The sequence below is a fragment of the Gymnoscopelus microlampas genome, assembly GCF_963454915.1.
Source record: "Gymnoscopelus microlampas genome assembly, chromosome: 7".
NCBI classification, from domain to species: domain Eukaryota; kingdom Metazoa; phylum Chordata; class Actinopteri; order Myctophiformes; family Myctophidae; genus Gymnoscopelus; species Gymnoscopelus microlampas.
Window position 1 is genome coordinate 41906753 of NC_139944.1, and position 22500 is coordinate 41929252.

Consider the following 22500-nt stretch of genomic DNA (forward strand, 5'->3'; position numbering starts at 1 on the left):
GAGAATGTTCCCACTGGCACTAAACACTCTCTCAGAAGGTAGAAGTGTGAGCTACTCAACTTTTTCAGGACGCTTGTGAGGATATCCACGATTATCCCAATAATGGAAATTCACCACGATGAATCTTTTTTTAGAGTTTTTATCATGATAGAAGATGAAATCTTATATGCTCTAATCCCTAGAGAGGATATAAGATATATTATGCACAGTTGTTTCGTTTTAATGTACACAGCAAGTCTTTGTGTTTGTAGCATCTGCAGGTGTGCATATCAGCATGTATGTGTGTGTGTGTGTGTGTGTGTGTGTGTGTGTGTGTGTGTGTGTGTGTGTGTGTGTGTGTGTGTGTGTGTGTGTGTGTGTGTGTGTGTGTGTGTGTGTGTGTGTGTGTGTGTGTGTGTGTGTGTGTGTGTGTGTGTGTGCGTGCGTGCGTGCGTGCGTGCGTGCGTGCGTGCGTGCGTGCGTGCGTGCGTGCGTGCGTGCGTGCGTGCGTGCGTGCGTGCGTGCGTGCGTGTGAGCGTTGGCGTGTTTGCTGCCAGTATAGTATATTAATAGTGCCCATTTGTTTCTTTACGGGAATACAGCAGCTCTTTGTACAAGTTTCAGTATAGGAAGGCAGGCCGGTTTATTTTTAGTGTCACCTGTTGGTTAACACTTGTGTTATTGTGTGTATTCCAGCAAGTGCACATGTGTTCGAGAACATAGAGTGTGTGTGTGTTTCCCAAACATATTAATAGCACGACCCCACTTGTGTTTTCATGAGCCTGCGTCGCATGCATATGTTTGCCTGTCAGTGTATTAATAGCATTCCCAATTGCCCAAACGCATGTGTCTGTGTGTATATGGCGTGTGCGTATGTGTCAGTGCTTGTCAATATCTTCAGCCTCATATGAAGCCCTATATGGATGTGGATTTTTTTTGTTGTTGTTGTTGTCTATAAAGAAGTCTAATGTATAGCTCCGTGTGTGGGTTCTATCTTAATAAAATCAAGTTCTGCACCTCGGCATGTCATTAAAATGTTCTAAAAAGTTCAAATATGTTTGAAAGCAGCTGATCTACAAGCCCACAACGCATCACGACGTGGAGCTTGTAGATCGGCTTCTTAAAAAAGAATCTTTGAATAGAGCTTAAGTGGTAAATCATTCTCTAACCTCCAAGCCCCCCCAACAATACAGGCTTATTCTCCCAACACGGAAGTGACACATTTCACCACTCTTGACTCGAGTAATGAGTAATGAGTGAGAACGTCTGTCCCCTTTCATTCATTGTTTTCTTTCGGTCTGTCTACTTGTCAATCATTCTATTAACGATACAGCACTGTTACATCAGTGCCATCAGAGCAGAGATGTTATTGGCCTGTCAACCAAGGTCAGGGGTCAGAGGGGCATCTAAGATCCCTCTTGACGTTGTCTCCCTCAGGCGACCCATGGGGAAAGGTGAGAGGTCGCTCGCTCACTGTAGAGACGTGTGAGAGAGTCAAAGTCACAAGCTAGCTCGCTCTTTGGCGCAATGCTTGATGTTTCTCACGGCCAAAACAGACTGACAATTGTTGTAAAGCTTTTATTTTTTTCAACTAAGGGGTTCAAGGGGTCATAATTTTGGTGGAAAAAGTGTTGAAAAATAGTAGCATTGAAAACCAAGCTAAATTGGATCGGGTGTGCTGTCATGCGGCTGGCATGAGACTGAAATGTGGTCTAACAGAATTTGACTGTTTATTCAGCTAGAAAATAATGGAAAATGAGATTTAATGCAGTGTAATAAAGCAATATACTAGCACTTCAACAGCATACTGTACATTGCTGCACTAATGATCATGTAAAGCTGAGGTATTGGTAGCTGTTTATTGTCAAAGAGGTTTTATGTTTACTGACAATTCACTGTACTACTATAAGGGGCACTTGTGGAGCGCATATCTCCGCCAGGCTGGGTTGCCTAGCCAGGGATGAGTAAGTCTATGAGGAAGCTGCAAAGGCAGCTGTAAAAATACAACATACGGTAAAACTTTTCAAATTTGTGGCAGCCCCTATGGAAAGAAGTGAAAGTGATTTTGATGGTACACTCAATAGGTTTGGGGTGCCACAATTTGGTACATGTTTATAACATGACTGTGTAAGTTTTGCACATAATCTGCAAATGCAAAATAGCAAAATAGTATATGGGGAGCTGGGTCATGAATCATGATCCAAGGAATCCAAGGAAAAAGATATATTTTAATTGTACAACATACGGTTCAAGAAAAACTATATAACGGCCCGGTATAACATCACCTTGAGGCTGGTCTTCCTTGTGCATACTGGCAGTGTGCACAAAAGGTTTGATTGGTAGATTTTCAATTCAATTACATTTCATTATATTGCCAAATCACAACAAGTTGTCTGTATATAGAGCAGAGACCTGACATTGTCCCACCCTGAGCAAGCAATTTCTGCAAGGTCCAGTGGTATGCGAGATTAGCTCCAGACTCACCCACTTACAGTACACACACACTAACACTAAATACTGTAGGGGCGAAAACATAATCTCCGCCTTCTGGCTTGGTGGACATAATTATGAATCCAGTACAAACACGCAGGCAGGCAGGCACGCACGCACGCACACACACACTTTGTCCACCTTCAGTTGAGAACATTTATAGAAATAAACACAGACACACACAAAGAAACGCACGCACGCACACACACACACACACACACACACACACACACACACACACACACACACACACACACACACACACACACACACACACACACACACACACACACACACACACACAAAGCACAAAACATGATATATGACACTGAGCCACTGTATGGAATCCAGGTAATGGGATAGAAATTGGTTGTCAGCAGAGAACAGGCTCTCGAACTCACTTATACTGAAGCTGTCCTTCATTGTACAATATCACCCTGTGTACATGGCAGTCTACCGCAGGCCAAAAGGTTAGAAGGCTAACAACACAGAAGGGCTTCTTTGTTTCAAACACCCCTGAAGTCATCAAGACTAAAGTTACTACTTTACTTTCTAATACTTCCACAGCTCAGTTTGATACAGTTACAAGTCTTTGTTATAATTTACTCTCCAATGCATGCTCTGTTGCAAATACTCACACAAGTAAACACACACACACGCACACGCACACGCACACGCACACGCACACACACACACACACACACACACGCGCGCACACACACGCACACACACACTCCCCCATGATACATGCTGTGAGCAATGGTCTCGCTGACGCTGTGTGTGGAGGGAAGGAGAGTGTATCAGTAGTCAGCTGAGTTGATCTCAAATCAGGAACAGGAAATGTGATCTGGGGCTCTGGTCTGTCCAGAACACTGTCCCTATTGTCAGCACACTGCTGTGGCACTCACTGGGAAAACACTGGGGATTTTTAAAGGTTATCTAGCCTGGGAAGAGGTTTATATTCATTCTCACAAATAGCTCACTGCAGAAGGGCATCGACCAAAAGGGGATACAGTACCTGGTGATGGCTTAGATTCCCGATAGTGACTTTGGTGTTGTTTGATGATCATTACTATTTAAGGACCTCTACAAGTCATAGTTGATTTCAGTGGCACTACAACTGACGTAAACCAGGCCAAAACTAACAATGTACATAAAGGACAGTCCAATGGTGGTAAGATTTTTCCGCTCCATGTTAATGAATGCAGCCGTTCTCACCTCTCCTCCAGGATGTCCTCGAAAACTAATTTAATTTAGAGTATATCCCAAAAAAGATGAACCCCTTTTTCTCCCCAATTTAGTCATTATGCCAATTGATTCCTCCCCACACATATTTCTGTGTTGTCACTGCTGTTGTATCATACTGACACAACTGCCAGTGAGGAGCCCCCACCGGGTGGACGTAAAGCCTTTGTCCTACTCCTCCCGCCCAACACTCCCCGCTGACAGGTGCCGCTCCAGCCCGTAGGCGTACGTGCAATGATCAATACCACCCTCACCCTTGGCTTACCTCCCCCGAACGCGGGCCAATTGTGTTCCCATCGACGCCCGACGCCACAACGGTGGATTCGAACCCACAACCTCCGGGGTGGTGGGCAGGGACCAATGCGTCACCCGAGCGCCCAGTTATTTTTTTGAAGTGGGTCCAAGGAACCCAAGAGGTCTGTGTGTTAACTATAACTCGATTCACTTAAAATTGTTTCAATACAAAACGAATTATGCGTAAACTATATTAACATTGTGTCAATATCACCACAATGAATTTATTTCTTATTTTATTTTTGTTTTATTTAAACCAAAACATATTTTCCTATCAGGGTCCCTTGCACAGATTAATTTGAAATGGGGTTCTACAGCCCAAGTCAATTTGGAGTCCGTGACATGAAAATGTTTGAAAACCTCTGCTCCAGTTAACTTCTCCTCATCTGTTTCGCTTTTTGGCCGACCAAACATTGACTGGAAACAAAGCCATCTTGCATCTCCCAAAGGCAAGGGTTTGAAGAACAAGAGTGCCCAAAGATGAAACACTCCCTATGGTGATCATCAGAGTCACATGCACACATGCAAGTCAAAGGCAAAAAGTCAAATGAGGCCTGCTGCAGTACAGTGCTACAGTATTAAACAGTACATTTTGCAGTGTGAGTACATCACTGACTACTGATTACAATTTAAGCATTCAACAGATGCTCTTATCCAGAGCAACTTATAAAGTGCAGGGTCAGAGGAAGTGGCATGTACCTTTGTCATCCAACAACAGGGTCAAATAAGTTGAGGAATTACAGTGCTAAGAAAATAATAATAACGATAATATAATAATAATAATAATAATTACAATAATACATCTTTATTTATCACTTTTCATACAAAGGACAAGCTGCTCAAAGTACTTTACATTCATAAAATAAAGAGGTTGAAAATAATTTAAAATAAGTTATTAGAAATAACGGTAAAGGTAAAAATGTATGGCACGGGCAAATATAAAGAATGAATTGTATAAGAGAAAATAAAATAATATAATAAAATAAAATAAAACAAGTAAAAATAATCTAAAACATCTTTAGGTTAATGTAAGGGAAAATATGGGTTTTAAGAAGCTTTTTAAAGCTAACACGATCTCTTAACATGTGCAGGTAGAGAATTCCACTGTTTAGAAAAATAAAACCTTGCATGCCGCTCCTTAAATGGGATATGTTTGGTACTTTGCATCCTGCTGAGTTACAAATGGCCTAACCATGGCCAAGTTTCTAAGATGGAAGAAAGCAGACTTTGTAAGAATGTTGATGTGATTTAAAACTGAGTTCTTAATCTATAACACCCAGATGTTTTACTTAATAATCCTTTGACTTGGGAGACAAACTAACCAAGGACAAGTAGGCAATGTGCTACAGTACAAAGTAGCTAAGAGGGGCAAGCACATCAAACCTTGAATCTATCTAATAAACTGGTAATGACTAGAGCCAACTTTTGTGAAAGAGGAAATCAGGTGACTGTGGTTTACATCAGCCTGATATCGTAGAAAACAACCTTCAGTATCCAGTGTCTGGTTGTTCATGTTTGTAGGGTATAATATAGACTACACACAACAAATGTGTAACTGCCTGGTACTGCTCATATGACCACAGCAAAAGAAAGTAGGTTCCCTCCGAATTGATGCATTCTGTTGTTTCATGGTACTATGGGCTGTGGAGAATAATATAACTTGGCAGAGTGACACAAGAATACAGTTTAGTAACAACTAGGGATGCGACAATATGAAAATTTCAAGTCACGATTATTGTGACCAAAATAATTGTGATTTACGATATTATCGCGATAATCCAAATAATGCTTAAAACTCTTAAAATGCCACTTTTGTTAACCCCTTGAACCCCAGCATCCATATTCTGGGTTGTAAGGTTTGCCAAAAATAGCAGGTCTGCAAGCTCACAATGCGTCGCTTTGCGACGCGTTGTGAGCTTGTAGATTGGCTATTTTTGGCAAAGAGATTTGGTAGAGAGTGAAAAAAAGACTGTATCAAGTAAGTTCTTTACATGTCCGTTTGACCAATTATAGAGGGTTTAAGTGGTACCGGATAGGCAGCTCGGCAAAGGTGAATTGATCCCAGTGTATGACGGAGGACAATTTCACAATAAATTAAATCTCCGCGATACGATCATTGTGAGCCTATTCTTATCACGATAAATGATAATAACGATTATCGTCCCATCCCTATAGTAACAACAATCAACACCACATTTCTGTATGAGCGGAAAGGAATATGGCAATGCTTACAACGGGCGTTTGTCCAAGGGGGGGCAGGCGACAATAGAATATGTTTCATTTGAACCTTTGGTCCTGCAGGTCGATCTGCGCAACGTTAAGGATTGCGATGAAGCAGATGGCCTGGGCTGTCACAACATGTGGAGTCAGCCTTAAAGAAAACCTTTGTGTTCAACGGTTCTGGTAAGGAGATACGGATCACGTAGGCATATAAAGCAAGCTGGTATGATCACAGCCTTTATTCACTGATGCGCCTTTGTAAACACACGCACACGCGCATGCGCGATCGTGCACACGTGCACACACACACACACACACACACACACACACACACACACACACACACACACACACACACACGCACACACACGTGTACAGTATTTGCATGCTCCATATTCTAGCATGGCAGGCACAGACTCAAAGCAATAATGATTTGAGCCGGTTATCCGAGATGGCAAGAGGGAAAAAAAGAGAGAATGAAGGAGAGGAGGGAGAGATCTAAAAGGCAACACAAAGGGGGGAGTGGAGAGGTGGTGTCGATTCCTTTGGCATAACCCACGTGAAACTAATGTAACCGTATCCGCCCAACAGGACTGAGGCTGTGACCTCATCCTGTCTAGAGAGGGAACCTGGACACATGAGAACATTATTCCACGCATGGCTGCTGCTGCATGTGTGTGTTCATGTGTGTGTGTGTGTGTGTGTGTGTGTGTGTGTGTGTGTGTGTGTGTGTGTGTGTGTGTGTGTGTGTGTGTGTGTGTGTGTGTGTGTGTGTGTGTGCGTGCGTGCGTGCGTGCGTGCGCGCGCGTGCGTGCGTGTTTGTGTGTGTGTATGTGTGTGTGTGTGCGTGCTTGCGTGCGTGCGTGCGTGCGTGTGTGTGTGTGTGTGTGTGTGTGTGTGTGTGTGTGTGTGTGTGTGTGTGTGTGTGTGTGTGTGTGTTCTATGGGTTCTATGGGGACTTGGGCGGGATCAAACAATTTTAGCTATAACTAATGTCATTAGAGAGCACACACTCCCACACAGCTGCCCACCCACTGGTTTCGCCAAACAAGCAAGTATTTGTTGTCCAAATGAATGAGTCAAACTTTTCAATGACGTTATATTATGGGCACTGCAGACAGCCAGGTGGTCATTCTACACTGGCACTCTCCAAGAAGCAGCTTAACGCCATAATCACGGCAATTTATATTCAAGTTTAACGTGCCTGTAATTAGTGTTCCTAAAGTCAAATTAGGCCCAATTAGCAGAGCAACTTGAGGTGATCACAAGCCAATTACGCCTCAATTATCTGGAACTGGTGCATCTGACACTACCTGTGTCAAAACCCCTAATTGGTCTTGTGATGAAATGCACACTCACTACTTGGTTAATGTTTTAGGTTTAATTAATGACATTTATTTATTTAATGAGCCTAGATTTACTTATTTATCAATCATACAATGACTTACAATGTATGTGGAACACTTGTACTCTCCAGTAATATCTATACTGGATATGCATGACAATGATGACAGCTAATTTACGCAGAAGAAAACTATAGTTTGGATTTAGTTTACACAACTTTACATTTCATACAGCCTACTCTGTCAGTGTTTCGGGGCCTGAGTTTACAGACCCACCTGGTAGGTAGGCTACAGTAGGCTATAGTATACCTACTGTAGCAGAAGTGGTTCCCAAACTTTTTAGCTCAAGACCCAAAATGAGAAATTAGACGTTTGCCCGGGACCCAAACTGGTGAAAATAGCAGATCTACAAGCTCACCGCTTTGCGCCATGTTATGAGCTTGTAGATCAGCTATTTTCACTACTTCTTAAACAGTTTTTTTGGGTCATTTTTATTTACAAAAGACACATATATAATAGAAACATTGGAATTGTTTTTTTAATGAAAAGTTGTGACTTTTTTTGTTTGAACATTTTTAAATATTTTGAAATAATATATATACATGTTTTAATGTAGGAAACGGGGGGGGGGGGGGGGGGGGTATTTACTTAGTTGTGAGTGACCCATAAAAATTCATTCAGTTGTGAGTGGTCCGTGGCCCAAAGATGGGTCCCGACCACCTGTTTGGGAAACAGTGGCTACGGCAATAAATCATCAAATCATTTGATTCAAATGAACTGTCCAGATTGACTATAATAATAAGGTTAATGGAGTGATGTCACTGTCCTGGTGCAGCAGCAGCAAGGTGCAGCAGCACTTGTCGTCAAACTAAATGTAAGTGAATAAATACATAAGAAGTAGTCTAAAAGTGCACTTTAATATGTAGACTCTATAGCTATAATAACAGTGGGTTTATGTGCAAAATCTCTAAACTCTGTTACAAGTAAAAGTCCGGAATTCAAAATGTACTTGAGTAAAAGTGCAAAAGTATTGGTATCAAAATGTACTTAAAGAACCAAAAGTAGAAAGTACTCATTATGCAGAAGGTCCCATTTCACATGTTTTCAAATTTTTCAATATTTAGAAAATAGCAGATCTACAAGCTCACAATGCTTGCATCGCGAGGCATTGTGAGCTTGTAGATCTGCTTGTAGATTTTCAAACGGACGAAATATATATACGGCTGAAGTGGTTAATGTAGGTTTTGTAATAATAATCAAAATCTAAAAAAAAAAGTTTTCAAATAATTGTAGTGGAGTAAAAGCATAATATTTGCCTCTGAGGTGTAGTGGAATAGAAGTAAAAGTACTGAAAATTGGAAATAGTCCAGTAAATAAAAGTACCTCAAAATTGTACTTAAGTACTGTACTTGAGTAAATGTACTTAATTACTTTCCGCCAATAACGTTAATCGATTGGTGTCAACATGTCCCGAAGTGCAGCAGCAGCAAGGTGCAGCAGAAAACTCCCCCTGTCCGGCGTGCACTTGTCTACAAACTAAATGTAAGTGAATTCAAATTAAAAAGTAGTCAACAAGTTCACTTTAATGTAGACTATATAGCTATAATAACAGTGGGTTTATGTGCAAAGTGAGTAGCCTACCTTTTGAAGAATCATTTCATAAACCACTGACCAAGTGGTCTGCCAACTCAGGCAAGTCGGCGTTGAGTATCCGTCCAAAGCAACAGATGAGTTCAAGTCCTTATAGCGATCGGATCGTCTTTTTAAAACATATATAAAGTGTTGATTGTTTGCGCGTCAGTCAGTCAGTCAGCGCAGATAAGATATAAGTAACTCTGGTGTTTAAAAACTACTTGTTCTCAACACGGTCTCATCATGACGTCTGGCTGGGTTCGTGGTCCTGGAGGAGGAGGTAGTTCATCCATAATCTGATCACTACTTTCACACTAATTATGTAAGCAAAGCAAGAGGGTCTGACCAGCGTCACCGAAAACACATTGACATCACAGCTGCCTCCTCTGCTGTAGCTACACCTCTCTCTCTCTCTCTCTCTCTCTCTCTCTCAGTCCCTATCTATCTCTCCCTCTCTCTCTCTCTCTCTCTCTCTCTCTCTCTCTCTCTCTCTCTCTCTCTCTCTCTCTCTCTCTTTCTTTCTCTCTCTCTCTCTCTCTCTCTCTCTTTCTCTTTCTCTCTCCTTCTCTCTCTTTCTCGTTGGTTCAACTGATACAATTCTATTTAGTCTCACTTTAGTTTCATCTGCTACATTGTAGCTGTAAATGTACCATTGGTGTGAGGGCTCCATCTGCTGAACTCATGTGGGTAGCGAAAGTGTGTGTGTGTGTGTGTGTGTGTGTGTGTGTGTGTGTGTGTGTGTGTGTGTGTGTGTGTGTGTGTGTGTGTGTGTGTGTGTGTGTGTGTGTGTGTGTGAGTGTGTGTGAGAGAGAGAGAGAGAGAGAGAGAGAGAGAGAGAGAGTGCGTGCGTGCGCGCAGGTTATTTTATGAACTCAAAGCGGAAACAAACCACACACGCACACACTCACACACACACACACACACACAAGTTACATTACACAGCCCATTTAGTCCATTTAGAGATGTTATTATGTTACAGATAAACTACTAGCCTATACTTTCAATTATGACAGACAGTGATGATTTTCATCAGCATTCTATGACTACATAGTGTGTAAGTAAATATGTTTGTTTGTTTGTTTGTTAAAACAAAAACCGTTTTTTGGGGGGCGGGGGGGGGGGGGGGGGGGGTTGGTCCCCATCTCTCCAGGGGCCAGTTGTACCACCTCACACTAAGTTCAAACTTAGCCTAGTTATAGCTTAAACACATTCAATCCGGGAAAGTATCTCTGTCATTTTAGATTTCTTTGGCTATTCAAAAATAGCAGATCTACAAGCTCATAGCGCGGCACCGAGTGCTGCGCTATGAGCTTGTAGATCTGCTATTTTTTTTTTAATCGTGAAAATGTGTGCAAATCTTTGAACATATATATGTTTTTTCAAATTTCTATATTTAAAGATTTGCACAAATTTTCACATTGTATATCTTGTATATCTGCTATTTTTGAATAGCCAAAGAAATCTAAAAATGACACAGATACTTTCCCGGCTAAATGGGTTAAATGGCTTTTTTAAAAGCCATTTAAGCTATAACTAGGCTAAGTTTGAACTTAGTGTGAGGTGGTGCAACTGGCCCCAGCTCTTTAATAAACAGCTAAATACATTTTCAGTGGGCTACCAATTTCAGCCAATCAGGATCAGGATCAGCTTAAATTTTATAATGTTCCGGTTCCAGTTGTTTATCCTGTATCCTGTTGGATAAAATGTACTCTATCACGACCTGAAAATGCATTTTCTATTTACTAAAGAGCTGGAGAGACATGGAGACTCCTGTTACGGAAGAAACACTGTAGAACAATCATTGTTTAACTCTCATAAAATAAAATAAATCACTTTAATACAAAAACACAATAAGCTAAATATGATTATTTAGTGCATGTCTGGAAATGGGTTCCCTCCTCATGTTGGAATGGCCTTATAAACACTGGGCATAAAGTTAGACTGTCTATGAAGATGTGTGATTAATTCAATAGCAAATGAACGCTATATCAAAAACACTGACTAATTCTATTACCAAACAATAAAAACCAACATGGCTCGTTCAAGTTGCATTGACACCAGTTATTGTTCGTCTTTTCTTTCTATTCTTCTGACACCTCCCCATTGTCAGGCTGTGCCTCTCTTGCTTCAGGTGAGTTAATTGATTGTCAATTACTACTTGGTAGGATCCACCAGGTATAAAAGGAGGTGGTAAGTGGTAAGAGTATAGGCAACAGCCAGGGGAGAAAGCTGTAGGACTGTCGGGGAAGGTGAAGTCAGTCAGTTATAGTGCCGCCTGAGTTGTAATATTCTTAAGCCTTATTTTAGGTGTTTTCTTTTTTTATTCTTTTGTTAAACTATTATTTTTGCCTGGCCCTCGCTGTACATAACCCTGCACTGGACTCAAGGTGTTTTGGAGAAAAATAAATACCAAAAACTGCATTCTTGGTCTTTTGTAAAATGTTTTGGAGCCTTGGCCGTTTCACCAACTGTGTGTGTGTGTGTGTGTGTGTGTGTGTGTGTGTGTGTGTGTGTGTGTGTGTGTGTGTGTGTGTGTGTGTGTGTGTGTGTGTGTGTGTGTGTGTGTGTGTGTCAAGGTGCAGAGCAGCCGAGCGGAGGAGACATCCCCTTTCCACCAGGAACAATCATGGAGGTAGGAACAATGTTTGCTTACACTTTGTAACATGCACCGAACACAGCTGATGTACACGCTCACAGCGCACTGCGATGCATTGTGAGCTTGTAGCTCGACTGTGTTCAACACACGACTAGTATCCTATAAATTAAGCAAAAGACTACAAGAGAGACACAGCAGATTTCCGAGCCTACAAATTGCATACGTTTTGCTATGAATGTTCCTACAAACGCAAAGTCAACCAAAGATGGAGAATGAGATGCATCCATCACCCTGGCGCTTCAGTAGCACTCCAAGGTAGAGTTTTGTGGCCAGTGGGGTTCACTTCTCTCCCAGTCACAGGAAGCCAATAGGAATGAGAGGAATGCAGTCAGGCAATACAGTGATGGAGGGAACAGCAGTTACACAGGGCAGATTGCCAAAGGAATGGAAGAAAGGGAAAAGAAAAAAACAGGCAGGGAAAGATTGTGATAAGAATGTGACGTGATAAGAATGTGACAAGAAAACCAAAAGGCAAGGAGCCTAAAAAAGATGCAAGGAAATAAAAACTAAACAGTTATGGGAACGTGCCACACAGCTATATAGTGTTAATTCAACTCAGAATGGCCACATACAGAGCCATTTGGTTTAATTTGTACACTCTTCTCTTCTCTCTTACCATGTAGTACACAGTCACACACACAAACAAGTATATACGGTGCTTCTGATGTAATGCTATGCAAACTGCAAAGAAATTTTAAAAAGACATCATTACACTTGGATGTTCCACACCTAAACTGATTGAATATGAGTATACTGGAGGAGATCCTGAAGGAGAGACTCTCTATTGGTCCTGATGGAGGGACATTCTCATCGTTTCTGAAGGAGACTCTCTCTTTAGCTCCTGGAGGAGAGACTCTCTCTTTAGCTCTCTCTATAGCTGCTGAAGGAGAGACTCTCCCTATAGCCAGTGGTGTAAAGTAACTAAGTACATTTACTCAAGTACTGTACTTAAGTACACTTTTGAGGAATTTTTACTTTACTGGAGTATTTCCCATTTTCAGTACTTTTTTTATTTTTTATAACTTTGTTTTTATTGAGGATACTTCAAAACAGTTACATTTATCACTTTATAAAATAAAACAATACAAAACATAAAAGACAGACATTTACACGTACCATTTTCAGTACTTTTACTTCTACTCCACTACATCTCAGAGGCAAATATTGTACTTTTACTCCACTACAATTATTTGAAAACTTTAGTTACTAGTTACTTTGCAGATATAAACTATGACATAATAAAACATACATTAACCACTTTAGCCCTATTTTATACCTAGGCTATTTTCAAACATTTTTGTACTTTTACTTTTGGTACTTTAAGTACATTTTGATACCAATACTTTTGTACTTTTACTCAATTCAATTTTGAATTCCGGACTTTTACTTAAGTAAAACATTTGAGTACTTTTTCCACCACTGCCTATAGTTCCTGAAGGAGAGACACTATAGCTTCTGGAGGAGAGACTCTCTCTATAGACTCTCTCTATCCTACTATCCTACTATCCTACTATCCTACTATCCTACTATCCTACTATAATTCTAGTAACCTCTGTGCGTGCGTTTGTAGTGGTGGTGGTGAAGCTACCCGGTTCTCCCCACTGGCTGGACCAATTGCTCTGATTTTGCACACAGCCATTGACCATTACCATCTGAACTTAACTGTGAAGCCCGTTTTTCAATTTCATCAAATCTCAGCTTCTTATTAGCGTTTTTGTGTCAAAGAATGTCGTCCCATAGCTGCGGCTGCCCAGCTATGGGACAAACTGCCTCCCGGGTTGCCAGATCATGTGCGCATATCCCCCCACGGATGCGCTGCGCCGACCCTATAGCTTCTGGAGGAGAGACTCTCTCTATAGACTCTCTCTATAGCTTCTAAAGGAGAGACTCTCTCTATAGCTTCTAAATGAGAGACTCTCTCTATAGCTTCTAAAGGAGAGACTCTCTATAGCTTCTAAAGGAGAGACTCTCTCTATAGCTTCTGGAGGAGAGACACTCTCTATAGCTTGTAAAGGAGAGACTCTCTATAGCTTCTGGAGGAGAGACACTCTCTATAGCTTCTAAAGGAGAGACTCTCTCTATAGCTCCTTAAGGAGAGACACTCTATAGCTTCTGAAGGACAGACTCCCTGAAGGGCAAGGCAAGGCAATTTTATTTGTATTGCACATTTCAACAAGGCAATTCAATTTGCTTTACACAGAACATCAAGCAAAGGAAACACAATTATACAATGACATTAGGATGCATGAAACAAAATAAGTAAAAATTACAGATAATTACAGTAAAAGAAAAAGAAAAAAGAAAAGTAACTTAATCAAAGACAGCTGCAAACAGACAGGTTTTTAGTTGTGTTTTAAAAGAAATACGAGTGGCAGCAGACCTGCAGTCTTCTGGGAGTTTGTTCCAGATATGTGGTTTGCATGAAAACTAACTGCTGCTTCCCCACGTTTATTTTTGGTGTTAGGAACAGAAAGCAGACCTCTCCCAGATGACCTGAGAGATCTGGATGGTTCATGATATCGCACAAGATCAGAATTGCGTTTTGGCCCTAAACCATTCAAAGCTTTATAGACCAACAGTAGTATTTTGAAATCAATTATTTGACACACAGGGAGCCATTGTAAGAATTTAGGAACTGGACTGATATGCTCCACCTTCTTGGTACTCTCTCATCTATACTATAGCGTCTGAAGGAGATACACTCTCTCATCTACAGTATACCTCTCTATAGAAGGACTGTCCTACTATAGTGTCTGAAGGACACTATAGTAGGACACTCCTTCTATAGAGAGGACACTCTCTATACTGTAGCTCCTGTTGACAGACTCTCTCTATATTGTTCTGATTATGAGTGAATAGGTGCTCCTGAAGGAGATACTCCCTCTATATTGTTGTGATTCGTGGAATGTGTCACATTATCTGTGTGGCAGATTTCCTGGCAAGGGGAGGAGGCAGGGGGTCCACGTCCATAGACAAACACTCATTTGTTTTCTGTCCAGGGGGCTGTGCAACCTTATAGACATACACACACGTGCTGATGTGTACAACACACACACACACACACACACACACACACACACACACACACACACACACACACACACACACACACACACACACACACACACACACACACACACACACACACACACACACACACACACACACACACACACACACACACACACACACACACAGAGGGAGGTCCATCTATCTCTGCCTCTCTGTGTCTCTCCAAGCTTTTTCCATTCTTGCTCATCAGTGTGATACATTGTTTGCAATCTGGGGGGCTACTGTAGCAGCAGTCAGGTTGACTGCAAGGATGTCACTGAAGGCATGCAACCCAGATAAGAGATTGCATTCTCTGTTGTAATTTGTACGTATAAATGAACAAAAGACAGTACCATAGTGGACACTGCCATAAAAATGTACTCAAATTAATGGATCCATACTGGGACGTTCGGGTGGTGCTGGGGTAAAGTTACTGCCCACCACTCCGGACACTATAGAGGTTTGAATCCTCCACAGAACTTTTCAACAACTGCACACCTTGCCTTGAAGTAGGCCCCCAGTAAACTGCAGCCAGACTTTGAACCAAGAAAGCTGCTCGCAGCTGCTTGTGACAGTGGGTTTCATCTGACTGAAGCCTGTCCCTTCCCAGTAGAGGTTCTAATCTACCCACAGAAAGGAGCTATTGCGCTCAGTGCTCACGCACGTGGTTTCTCTGGAAACTGACAGAGATGCTGGAAAGCGTAGCTCTACGACGCCCTCACACTTCTGTAGGTGCATATATAAAAAGGTCACGAGAATGCACTTGGCGCAGTTTGAACCCCTTTGAAATGGTTAACGGCTTTTTGCCCTTTAAAGTATTTCAGATAACATATACCACCAAGCATTGTTGTTAACTAACAGTTCCATTAGAGCCGTTTCAGAGCTTCTAAACTCGCAAAAGTTTAGCCGTAGAAGCATGCAACACTGTTATCAGTGAAATGGTAATATTTTGAAACAGCCAACGGTACTCTGTTATATAGTCAATACAAACACTGACTGCACCATGAAAAACACACCTGGAAGAACACAGTCTACTGTAAACAGAAATGTAGGATTCTTCTTTCATAACAACGTTGTTTTCCAAAACAAATTATTATAATGTTCCATTTACATTGCACCTACAGCATATGATGATAGACTAATAGATGACAAACTAAAAGAGAGAAGAGGGTATAAAAAAATAAATAATATCAAAAACATTCATTTGCAGAATATAGGTTAGAATATAACTGAAAATGAATGTACTTTCAAAACATCATTTAGAAAGTAGAGGTGGGAACACCTCCCTCCTTGATAAATCGTCGTTTTCGTGAAAGATCTATGTGCTGTTACACTATACCTCTTGGTTGCATTGATACAGGTTTAACTAAGTAGCTACTGTATAAATGTGTTTATGATATTGATTATAATAGACATGCAATAAGTATACTCTTCCACAAGGTGGAGGTAGCCAAATGGGCCACTGCACCATGCATACAGATGTAGAAGGCAACTGTAAGCCATTCACCACCAGTACAATCCATTTTGTACTCTATTAACCATATTAACTTCCACATGCCTGTTCATCCTTTTACATGTCCACTTAAGTTGTTTGGTGTTACATTCTGTCTAGAACAACCATCATCAGACCATGGCTGTACAGATAGTGCTTCTCCAATCCATACTGGATAACACTATGGACTGCTTGCTGATTTACAGCAACATTTATTTGGAAAATATGAAAATGACTGCAGAACCTTTTGGTTGGCTGAAGAAATGTACAGTACACTGTAGGTTATACTTTGGATTTATCTATTAACTGTATGCTTGTTTTATGGAAGAATTACTCACTCTCATTAAGAATAAAATATAGGCTACTTCCCTTTGGTTATCCTCAGATGAAGGCTTTTTAGTGTTAGCCTAGGCTTAGTTATTGGGTATTATGTACTCAGCCCTAACTTAAAATAAATGTTAAGGTTTTAATGACCACTCAATTAACAGTGTTGGTGATCATTTAGACATTTGGTTCCTCAGGTCACATCCATCCACCAAACTAGATTTTCATGCTGTGAAAACTTACACCAAGATGGAGTGTCTGTCAGTGACAGGGAGAGCGAGAGTTATGTCCCTTTGAGCCAAGTCTAGCTCTCTGTGGCCTCTTAACCTCTTGACCTTTGACCATAACAAACTAAACAAACCTCGAGCCTGATAATTCATCACAATGACAGAAATACAGACAGCCATGTCCATGAAATCATTAAAAATCGAGTCTGATGGCTCTGGACTTATTGGGCATTTTGAACAGTGTTTTGGTTCAATCCTCATTAAAATTACATTTGGATTTAATGCAATTAAAAATTATTTGATTAGTCACACTGATCATAAGTCCAGCAAAATATAATGCAAGGTGTGGTCAGATAAAAAGTTTGTATACCCATTATAGAGTCTACAGTTCAAGAAGGCTATGTTTCCTATTTTGGCATGTGGCTCTTAAAAAGCCTGACAATCTACTAAGGAGTGAGGAGTGTTCTCTCCCTTCCAAATGGATTCTTGTTCATATTATTTTACCTTCACCATACTGAACTAACATCCAAAAAGCAGCAGCATCGGCAGCAGGTTATCGAAACGTTCAGGTCTGCTCAACAGCTAAATTAAATTTAGCTACAGTAATATATTCTCCAAAACATGTTTTATTCTTTCATTGTCACGCAGAAATATTTGGAGTGTTAATTCAACTCTGAAAGTGTAAACATGGACCTGTACAATATTTTACTGGGATCTTAGTATCCCTGAACTTGAACCAAGGTGAAACTCCCTGAAACTGTAATTTATGTTTGTCACCTCAAGAGTTAGAGCAAAATAGCTCATGAATGTCATCATTATACACCATTATTGTAAGAACGGACATAAAAGAGGTAAAAGTAAAAGCCTGATTTATGGCTCAACAAACCACGTAGACAAGCCTCTAAAAATGGAACACTCGTGGGAGAGTAAAAATAGAGGGAAAGTTTAGTGTTTTGGACGAGGGAGGAGGCAAAGTCTGAGACCAGCATTTCATCTTTTCCAACTAGATTCATGTAGTGTAGATTAAAAAGCAAGAGAGATGGAGAAGGCTACAAAATGGCATATAATCCTCTTAGTTTGTATTAATATTCTGATTTATAAATATCTATTGGCAAAGGATGCAATTCTAGGGTGGATACGGTACGGTATATGCACCCGTAGAACTTTGAAAGGGATTCACAGAGTGTCCGTGTCTGGAAATGATGTTGGGATGCACAGAACAGGAGAGGATAATATATCTAAAACAAAAATCAGGAAATGTACCCAAAATAACTTTGTTTTACTCTAGTATATGGAAGACGCAGTCCATGTTGTGACAGACAGCAGCTCAGTTCACTCTCACTGCCATCAACCCATTTACAGCCTCACTCAACAACCTCTCTGTGGGAAAAGTGACACAGGGTACCCAAAACATATCACACTTAGGAAAATACCCCCATACCCCCCCCCCCCAGAAAAAAACCCTTGAATCTCTCTCTCTTTCCCTCCTTCTCTCTCTCTCGCTCTCTTTCACACACACACACACACACACACACACACACACACACACACGCACACGCACACGCACACGCACACGCACACGCACACGCACACACACGCACACACACGCGCACACACACACGTACAGTTTGTCCGTGTATACCACTTTCCTTAGAAATAGTGGTGTGAGAGCGTTGTTTGTAGTGTCATCCCTGTTGTTTGGGCACTGATACTTTTTGTGGACAGACTAACTCTCTGGAATATGTGGGTGGGTGGGGGGGGTGGGGGGGGGGTGAGGGGATCTGTTTCCAATTTTCTCCCCTTCCCCGTCCTGAGAAACGACACCTCCAAAGCCAAACAGCAAAACGGAAAGAAAATGAAGCACAATTATTCTCTTTTTTTCCATTGCTCTAACCGCAATGATCCCCGAAACATGCCTTGTGTTTTTTGTCTGTGTATGACTGTGAGGTATTTCCACTGATACAATGTAAGGAGAAACAGCTACAGAGCAGCCAGAAGGAACCAAAGCTTCCCACACTTCAAGCCAACCAATGCTGACCATCTGCCGGCAATAACAGAGCACATTGTACACGCCGACACCAGTCACGCACTCAACTCACAACCTTGACAGTTGTGGCAACCCTGAAAGATTGTGCCTCTCCATCTGCACAGTGGTCAGAACTTATTAAAAAGAACTATGCTATCTTACACAGAAAACGATAAGGACCGTTACATGCTTTCTCACGACCAACCCAATCACGACTACAAGGACAAGTTAGGCTACTAATGCGATCCTATGCAGAAAGAAGTGTACAAAACATATTCCTTACCAGGTTTGGGTGTGGACATCCAGTATTATGAGGTCCCCTTGGTGTGTGTGTGTGTGTGTGTCAGGTCAGTCTCAGACGCAGCACTGGGACATGGGTTAAGAGGCTGTGAGGAGGATAGATCCTGCTTTGACAGGGGAGTGGTTGCCGTAGTGCTATAGAGCCCACGGTGTGCAGACGAGTGAGACGGAGTCAACTCTCAAGGGTGCTCCCTCTCACTTTTAAATATCTAGCGCTTTCTCTTGTGTGAACTTAAAGTCTCTCCTTTTTCTCTCTGTCTCTTCCCTCTCTCTATCTCACCCCCCACCTCTCTCTCTCTCTCTCTCTCTCTCTCTCTCTCTCTCTCTCTCTCTCTCTCTCTCTCTCTCTCTCTCTTCCAGAAAGGACACAGTTGCTCTGCCCTATCAGTCCCCCTTTAACTTTGTCAGTGCTGCCTCTGAATCAGAAGCTAGGGGGAGAGGAAGAGGTAGAATATATATATATACTATGCATGTTTGTGTCTGAGAGAGAAAGAGAGGCAGCGGGGAGGTTGGGGGGGGGCTTGATTCTGACAGACAATAGCAGGAAGTGTTGCATCAGGATGCACACACAGTACACAGTACCAAAATAAGAACGGCATATCAAACATTACATAGGTTAAAGACACAATACCAACACGTTTGAGTTGACCTGCTTGTTCAATTGAAAAACAACTGTGTATACGATTTCCAAAGCAAGTTGAGCTCAGAACATGTGCTACGTACATCAGGCAAACATAAATTCCCGTCATATTCATGAAAAAAGACAAACTCATTGTAATGACTGAAACCTCACATTTTTGCTACCTGTTGAGTGCACGAATGCACGATGCATTGGACCTGGCTGCTGCCCTGTAGGTGCATGTGCACCACACACAGTGACCACAGTTGACCCATCAACTATGATACAGTATGATGGGTGCATTGTATAATATCAATACAAACAAACAGGGCAAACTGACCTGGATTTGTGTAACAACAGTACAAATCTATGGTGTGCCTTTTATGTGGGTCAGCATTGAAAGAAGCACTTTACCTATTTTCAATGATTATTTATAGTTATATTATAAATAAAATGGCAACTATCAGTCAGTTTCAATTGCAGTTTTCAACATGCAGTGATGACGCGTACCTTCCCACCTCGTTATGCTTTGCAGCTGCAACCACTTAATTGTGTGTATGTGTGTGATTGATTGATTGATTGATTGATTGATTGATTGATTGATTGATTGATTGATTGATTGATTGATACTCCCTCCCATCAATACATTGCTGCTTTTACACTTTTTTGTGCAGATTGCGGATTGTTTAATAGCCTACAGAATTTCTGCTTTGTCTGTTCAGTTACTTAAAAATCATATTTTCAATTTTCTTCTGTTCCATACTGTACATCTTGGCAAAATGGCATCTTAAAGGCAGCCTATATATTTTTCAAGAATCTAAAACCATGGAATATCAAACGTTTTTTGCTGAAGCTGGAATTCTGATTCAAAGCTACTTGAGCTATATTATGTCATTCATAGTTCATTGTATTATTCACTGCATTAGTTCTTTGACGTTTTCTATGATTATTTAGGGTCAGGTTGGGTTTATTATAGATTCAATCTTTGTGGGGACGTTTAAATGACATAAAGTGACAAATCATGGTGAGTGCCATGCCTTCACGTGTCCAATATGGCATCACGCAACTCACATTACACATACGGTCACAAGCAGGCCATCTTTTCGTTAGCAATAACATGCCACGGCAAGATTCTTTGAGTCTTTAATTTGTTTTAATATAAATATTTAAATTAAAATAAAATTCTATACAATGGTTGGCAATAGAACAGCATGATGGGAGACAAAAACTAGTTGATTCGAAGATTTTATCATTTATACTGTAGGTCCGGGACTTTTTCCACTGTGCGATGTCTTGAAGGCCACTGTTGCCATGGGGTGATTATTAAAGATAGTAGTAGCCTAGTATTTAGCACTGCTGACCCCACTGACCCAGTCACGCACTTACTTGTGTGTAAACACACAAATGGAGCATTCAGTGTGATTACTAACACGAGGTGACATATTTTACTAAGGTAATTCGATTTCTGCCTGAGTGAAATTAAGGAGGGAGAAAATAGCCAGGATGCTGGTGACTCAGAGAAAACTGTTTGTGTGCCTGGAATGAGAGACAAGCCAAAATTATGGCAGAGCACATTTTATTTTAACTTTGGATGTAAGGAGAGGCATATAATGAATGAGAAGTTTATAAGCTATGTCAATGATCATTAAAATAATTGCAAGTAGAAGAAGATAAAACTTGTGGTCTAAATTATTTTTTGAAGTCGCTGTGGTCATTTTTACTACATCACATACAAAACTCTTCAAAACACATCTTATGAACTGCCACAACAAGACGTAACATAATTTTTTACATTATGTTTTGGGGAGTATATTATAACATGAAAGGGAAATGTTACTGCACTGAGGAATGAAAAAAGCAGTCGTAAAGGTCGATAGCCCTCTTGACCCCAGAGTCATGGCCCTGATTACTGTGTGGTCTGTCTCACTATTACTATGTGTTAAATCGCTAGGCACCATGGATTAGCTAGATGGTTCAGTTGTAACTCCATCCTTGGGAAAACACTGACCAAAGGCAACCGTGCTTAGTGGGCTGTGACCCTTTGTCCTCATGGCAAGAAAAAAATATTCTTGGTGAGGCTTCCACTGATATCAATTACTCCTCTAATAAACATGTTAGCATGAGGGGCAAACATTGTCAGGAAGAGGAGTGGGATCTGGGCTGGTGAGATGTGCCTTTCTTGATAGATTGGTTATTCTAAATTCTGTGATATTCAAAGTGAATTCTACAGCATTCGGAGAAATTCTATTTTTGGATTTCCTCTCCATGAAAAACAGCACGGTATATGAGACTAATGCATTCCTACGCGCTCTGTAATTTCTGGTAGCCTATATTCTCATCCGAAGCACGTTCCCAGAACTTCCACTCGGCTGCTATGCGTGAGTGAGTGCATGCAGGCATTCATAACACAAAACAACCTGCAACAAATCACTTTTCAAACCCTCTTATAACATAATTCCACACAGTGTGGTGTAATGGGAGTTGGTCAGCCAGGATGGCTGTGGTTTGTGAGTTGTTACAAATGGCTAAACCTGTTCCCTTTGGACCACAGAGAGGAAAATGGGATAAGACAAAAAACAAAACAAAACGCTGATAGGAAGCA

General features: G+C 41.1%; 2 protein-coding genes across 4 annotated transcripts in view; one reads left to right on the top strand and one right to left on the bottom strand.

Moving 5' to 3' along the window:
* Positions 1 to 19542, bottom strand: part of LOC311049731 (histone deacetylase 7-like) — a 71040-nt gene extending 51498 nt beyond the window's left edge. The window contains exon 1 of one of the 3 annotated variants that reach the window (XM_084063534.1): positions 19263 to 19542. In XM_084063534.1, the coding sequence (XP_083919660.1) occupies positions 19263 to 19281 (19 nt within the window). In that variant the 5' untranslated portion in view covers positions 19282 to 19542. Of the gene's footprint in view, positions 1 to 9212; positions 9559 to 19262 lie in introns of those variants that run through there. The other 2 variants (XM_084063535.1, XM_084063537.1) reach the window with 2 other exon arrangements.
* Positions 1 to 22500, top strand: part of dennd6a (DENN/MADD domain containing 6A) — a 252356-nt gene that overhangs the window by 212949 nt on the left and 16907 nt on the right. The window lies entirely within an intron of this gene.